This window comes from Astatotilapia calliptera, chromosome 7 (genome assembly GCF_964374335.1).
Source record: "Astatotilapia calliptera chromosome 7, fAstCal68.1, whole genome shotgun sequence".
Lineage (NCBI taxonomy): Eukaryota > Metazoa > Chordata > Actinopteri > Cichliformes > Cichlidae > Astatotilapia > Astatotilapia calliptera.
The window spans coordinates 45970556-45977117 of NC_137428.1; the positions used below are offsets into that span (position 1 = coordinate 45970556).

Genomic DNA, 6562 nt, shown 5'->3' on the forward strand with positions numbered 1-6562 from the left:
AATTAAGAGGAATTTTCTAACCTGGCACAGGTCAGATCACGGAGGAACCAGGACGATGTTCAACAGAATCCTGCAGAAGAAGGACTCACAGGAACAGAAGGGACTGCACCTCCACTAGATACTGAAATATCAGAAAAGTGAGCTTTTTTTGTTTGTTTGTTTTTAATTTACAGGCAATGCAAATTTGCAGCAGTAAAATAATGCTCTGACTTCTTACTGCAGCTGGATTAGTTGCTTAAAACTGATTGAGCAAGCAGTCTGTTAATTATGTACTATTTATTCACAAAAAATATAAACAGAGATCAAAGGTATTACTTCAGGCATGAAAACTCTAAAATAGCAAATTTGCAGTGAAATATTGGAGGTGTGGGTTTTGTTAAAATTGTGAATTTAGTAGTAGAAAATGTTTTGTGTGTTTATTATTACACTATTTTTAGGCCTAGGCTTTGGACTCGTATCAAATTCTGCTGCTACTTTACTTTTTACATTTCCTTCATATTCACTCTTTTGTAAGTCCCCTGATTTCATAGAAATATTTCATAGAATATCATCACTGTGTAGTCAAGACTCTTTAAAGAAGGTCAATAGCCTAACTGTTGCACAATGGCAAGAAACAAAAAATAATAAGTCATTATTTTAAATTAAAAAGTATATGCACAAAATAAATAAAAAAATAAATAAAAAGGTAATTTTTCACCTAACTGTAGGGTGTCGCTCATATATATAACCCTCATATTGCCACCCATATTAAAAAGTTTAGGAGACACCTCTGTGCTAGTCCATCACAACAATGTACTAAACATTCCACAGAGATTTTGGCTGAAGATAGCACTGACATGACTGACACAGCACTGTTACTGCAAATATCCTGATTGCATTCCCATGATGAAAATCTCCACATCTCAAAGGTGCTCTATTGGATTGAGATCTGGTGGATATTGAGGCCATTTGAGTGCACTGAACTCAGTTTCATGTTCATGCAACCAGCTTGAGACAATCTGAGCTTTGTGACATGGCGCATTATCCTGTTGGAAGCAAGCATCACAAGATGGGCACACTGTGGTTATAAAGGGTTGAACATGGTCGCCAACAACACTCATTTAGGCCGTTGTGTTTGAACAATGCTTAGTTGATACTAAGGGGCTCAAAGTGTGACAAGGAAATATGCTCCACACCAGCAGTCCCCAACCTTTTTTGCGTGACGAACCGGTTTATGTCAATATTTTGGCAGCCTTTAAGGTATCAGGGATAAATACAACAAAATAAAACCAGTACTGGTACCAAAATAAAGATTTATTCATAATACACAGGAAAAGACCCAGGGAAACCGAGTTAACGATAAAAATGATTTTTAAAAAATCAATAAAAATTAATAAGACCCCCAAAAACCATAAATTTCACACCCAAGCCTCAACTCTTGCGACCCGGTTCAAACGACTCCGGTACGGGTCCGTGACCTGGGGTTTGGGGACCGCTCGCTGCTCCGCACCATTGCACCGACACTCTGAAATGCTCATACAAAGTCGGATGGATGCACACTTTTATGGTGATGAACCCAACTTCTGACTCTACCATCTGATTGTCTTATTGCCAAACCATCAGACAAGGAAACAATTTTCCTTGCGCTTTCCGGTTTCTGCCAGTGTGAATTGCAACAGTTTGTTGTTCTTATCTGACAGAAGATACGATCTTTGCGGGCCTCTACTGCTGTAGCCATCTTCTTCAAATATGATGCTTCCTTGTTGTAACCTACCAAGCAACTGAATGCAATCAGACCAATCTCCTCTGACTTCAACAAAACATTTTAACCAAGAGGACTGCCACTCACTGCATATTTTCTTTTCTCTTATTTTTGGACCATTTTCTGTAAACCCTAGAAGTGGTGGTTGTGTGGGGAAAATCCCAGCCAGCATGGCACCAACAAACATTCCACTTTCAAACTCATTTAAATCACCTTTTATTCTTATGCTTGGTTTAAATTTCAGCAGGTCACCGTGACTGTGTCTAAATGCTTAAATGCATTAATTTGCTTCCATGTGATTGATTAATTTCCATTAGTTAATTTTGCCTGATAAAGTAGCTAGGAGGGGTATATATTCACATCATAGAAAAAGGTTTGAAGATATATGTTTACTGCTAGGACTAGTAAAAAAAAAAGACAAAAGTAGTTTTCCTACACTTTTCAAGCGTCTTGACTGCATTGCTCATGTTGTCCTACTGTACCAATCTTGACTCCTGTCATGTGAAAGCCATCTCTGTTGTTCTTGATGTCTTTTCTTGTTTGTTCTTCTGCTTCTTCTTTTTCTTTCACTGAAAGATAATGTCTGTCTGTTCAACTGCAGGAACATGCTGAACGTCATTGAAATAGTGTAAGGCTTCTGCATTTGGTGTTCTTCGGTGTATTTGGTAAGATTTTTGACATTGCTGTAAATAAGAGCAAATACATTTCAAAAAGCTCTAAAACCTCATCTCACTCTCCTTTCTCACAGGGTTCTACCCTTTTCTTCTGTTGGTGTCTAAGGGTGAAAAGAAAACACGAAGCTGAATTCCATTGTGAGACCGTAGAGGCGAAAGGCCTGTTCATGACTGCTCTCCAGATTCACGATGGCATATTACATCACCGAGACTGTTCTGGTTTAATCACACACTTATATCATGCGGATAAGCTTGCCTTTCTTCTAAGACTGCATGCTTTTGAGAAAAAAAGTGAGATATTTGCTGTTATAAACTCCTGTTCCACACTCATCCTGGGACTCTATGACTCCGACTAATCATTCATCAGAATCTGCTGGATCGACAGATCTTTGGGGGAAAGCTATGTCTTTTTACCAGCGTGTCATTCAGTCTGGCTGTGTTTTTGGGCCTGCCGCTTCATTTTCAAGGAACATACCACAAGGTGACCAGTGTTATGCTGGTTATGTCTTGTATGAACTTAAGCCTGAATTACTACCTCCGGTGACCCTCATGTTAACCACACCTTCAGCAGCTCCACAGTTTCCTCTGCCTCCAAGGTTTCCTTAAGATTAATAATGTTAATCTTTGTTGTTCCAAGATGTAGTCACATTATCTGCTTTAAGTACAGTATGTACCCATGGGGATATATGATGTATTTATTTATTGGTGGCAGCACTCAGTGGCTGCTGTTCATGCAACTATAATGTCTGAAGTTAAGTCATTTAACAGCACCATTACTAAAGGGCCACACATTTTAAAAAAAAAAAAAAGAAGAAGAAAAAAAGGTTCTGTATACTAACACATCGCAAACCCCAAAACATATTCCTCCTAAACAAGTGTCATTTTCTTATTGGTGTTGTTGTTGTGCGTATATGTAATTCGGGTGATTTAGAATGTGTGAGAACACATGTATACAGAATATGCTGCTTTGACTAACTTAGATCTAGACTGTTAAAATCTGCAATGACATTCTGCTAACAAGTATCAGGGATGACGTCTGTGGATTCATATTTTTTTTATTTTATTTTATTTTATTTAAAGGTGAGTTTTTCAGAACATAGAAGACAGGCACATATAAGACAGCAACCGGCTTCCCTTAGCAAATGTTTTAGTTCGACAATGCCTTTATTTTTTACTTTACACACATCTATGTTTGCAAGGCAAAAACTGTTACATAAGAGATTTCTTGATGGCCATTCCTCAAAGGAAAAAACACTAAATTGTTTGAGACAGAAACAGAAATATTCAACAAAGACCTTAGCATTTAGATTTTTATGATAAACTATCTTTCTTTTAAACTGTTTGTTCAAAAACCAAATGTAATCGTAAATCAGGCTCATCAAGTGTAGACTGTTCACTCATAAGGTTTCGTCTGTTCTTGCTTACTTTGCCTTTCAATACTGCCAGAATTAGTGTTGCACAGGAAAAGCACTCGTAGAAAATCTGATGAAATAGTAAGTGCATTTATCAAAATTAAAATGCTAATAAAGGTCAACAGATGATATGAGTTTTTAAAAATTGACAAAAATGCCCCTTACCTTTATAATCCACAAAGTTCTCCACATATTGAATTTTTTGCCTTAAAGTTGCGCCAACTTATCACAGTATTGAGGAAACGGGCAGCAGGGTTAAACTATTTAAAAAGGAAACTAATCTTCACAGCCTTGCCCAAAGACAAAGTAGGGAATCCAATAAATTATGATGGGTTGTAGTCAAGTAATTATGAATATTTTTAATGACAATCAATAAAGAGGTAGCAGTGTGATTAGGACACACTGACTGTGACCTTTCCCATCAGACACATACCTGACAATGACATAACTGGCAGGACACAAACATCAGTATCTATATCTAGTTTGAGTGTTTCTCTTACATATGTGGTCTTACATTGTACCATGTCCATTCATGTTTTTGTGCCTTGTTTGGTTGGTGTGAGTGACTCGTGTGGAAATGTAAAAGCCCTTCCATGTTTCCGTGTTTTAGCAGAGTGGCGAGATCATTACAGGGCAGACAAAAATAACAGACAGGAGTTCCAGTCTCTCTTCTTCTTTTATTTTTAACTGAGAGTTAAGTTCGTTTGACTTGTGCCCAGTAAAGATTTGGATCTAGTAAAGCAGTGTTTCAGAATGTGAAAACTAAAATGGCTGAACAAACTGCAGTGGTTTTAACTTTTCTGTCCACGTTACATTTTCTCCTTTATATCCTATAGGAAATTTTTAATCTGGTAACTGCTTGTTTCCTGTGTATTTGGGACTATATGTTGGGAATTTTTTCATATAGGAGTAAAGAGTATATTGTGCAAAATTAAATATATGTTTTGTTTTGCTTTTTTTGTTTTTGTTTTTTTATGTATACCACATTGGTGTTCATATAGTTCAGATCAACTTTACCTTTCAGCATCAATAGCTGGAATTTTTTCGTGTGGTATTGTTTTTAGTGTTGAACTGCAAGAAAATGTTCAAAAATGCATTTTTGAGGAACGCTTTTGATCATGACAAATTTCCTGTGACATGTTCTTTATGGCGAGCCGAGTCTGTGTTAGGAAAAAGTATAACACTTTGGTGTCCGTGTAGTCTACACCAACAGTACTTTTAGAGGAAATATCTAAACGTGTGGTGTGACAAAGTATTGCAATTTCAAAGTTTTCAGTCAGTTGCTTCCTTTCAAGGATGCATTTTTGAACCGTATTGAAGTATAATATCTATGGCAGTTAAGACCTGAGACTTTCTCTACAGTTACCTTTAGGTTGTGCTTCTCCACATGAAGACTATTACACGCAGTTTCCAATATTCTGACAGAGATACGGGCTTCTCTAGCCACAAATGAGCAAACAAGGTATACTATGTCAAAAGTTGCTTTTATACATGGTCTTTGAATATAATGAGCTGCAACAGGTCTAAGCTGTGAACAAAAAAATAGAAAAAAAAAACATGGTCTCCCATTTTCCTGTCTATGCAAGAGCCATAAGCAGCAGTATGTCTAATGCGGGGAAGCCAGAAAGTAAGCAATTTCTTGCATTAGTCAAGAGAATGACTGCCCTTTAATACTGTTCCTATGTGAGTCGTAATGTGTTCTGATGCATCCTGAACAGTGCTTTTGAGTGTGCGAGTCATTCAGTCCATCTATCTTCAGTGAGTGAGTCAAATGGCTCTAGGCAGGAAATAAGTCTGGGTGCCAAAAAGCAAATGTTATTAATGCCTGGTTGGTATTCTGGGTGAAAACTCTACTGTATTCTGTATTTTTGTATAATTGTAAACAAACATATATGAAATATGAATAAAGTACATGTACCCAGCTGTTATCTGTTGTTTGTTCAAGAATTTTAATTTAGAATCTGCTTGATTAGGAATCCACATGTCATGTGAATCCACACATCACATTTTGAGTACTTGCGTGAAAGAGCTTTAGGTACTTTGGAAGAAAGTACATTTTTCTAAAATTTCTAAAATATTCTTGAAGAAAAGCTTGGACAATTAGATTTTTATGGCAATTTTCTATACTTCCATACTGTTTGCATTTGTGTTATTATGCTGTAAAATGTTATTGTCTGATTTAAACTGTGTTCCAATGATAACTTGAGAAAAAGCCTACAATAATGTGTTATGAATCCAGCTGATAAGATAAAACAAACTATGTCCTCACTTAAAACCTAGTAAATCACCTCTCTTGTCTTGCAAGACATTTCTCCCAGAAGACTACAAGCATAAAATAGTTAAACACATTTTTTTCCTGCTCCTTTTCTCCATATTTTATTTCATTAACGCAATTACACAAGAGGGAGTACTTGGCCTTCAGCCTTCTGTCTATATATATGCTTCAGTGTTCCAATATCTCGTGGTTTAACATGGTCTTGAGAACATTCACTGTAGCACACTCCACAGAGACAAACATGACAGCTTTCCTTTGATAGTCTGTTTTCGCTATTAAAGAGAGATTATTTGTGTTGCACCCTCAGAGAGACATGACTCCATTCTCCTTTTTCTTGCAACTTTATTCTCCTCAGTTCAGGTTTGGAGTTTACAGGCAGAATAGCGTATCATCAGCAAAACATCGCTCCCTCACGTCTCAGACACTTTTTTTTCTGCCCTTACTGATGACATCACACATC

At 36.9% G+C, this 6562-nt stretch overlaps 1 protein-coding gene across 2 annotated transcripts in view; it reads left to right on the forward strand.

Moving 5' to 3' along the window:
- Positions 1 to 5755, forward strand: part of kitlga (kit ligand a) — a 29787-nt gene extending 24032 nt beyond the window's left edge. For both annotated transcript variants that reach the window (XM_026174994.2, XM_026174992.2), the window contains exons 8-10: positions 31 to 137; positions 2343 to 2406; positions 2490 to 5755. In XM_026174994.2, the coding sequence (XP_026030779.1) occupies positions 31 to 137; positions 2343 to 2373 (138 nt within the window). In that variant the 3' untranslated portion in view covers positions 2374 to 2406; positions 2490 to 5755. The remainder of the gene's footprint in view (positions 1 to 30; positions 138 to 2342; positions 2407 to 2489) is intronic.
- Positions 5756 to 6562: the final 807 nt, after the last annotated feature.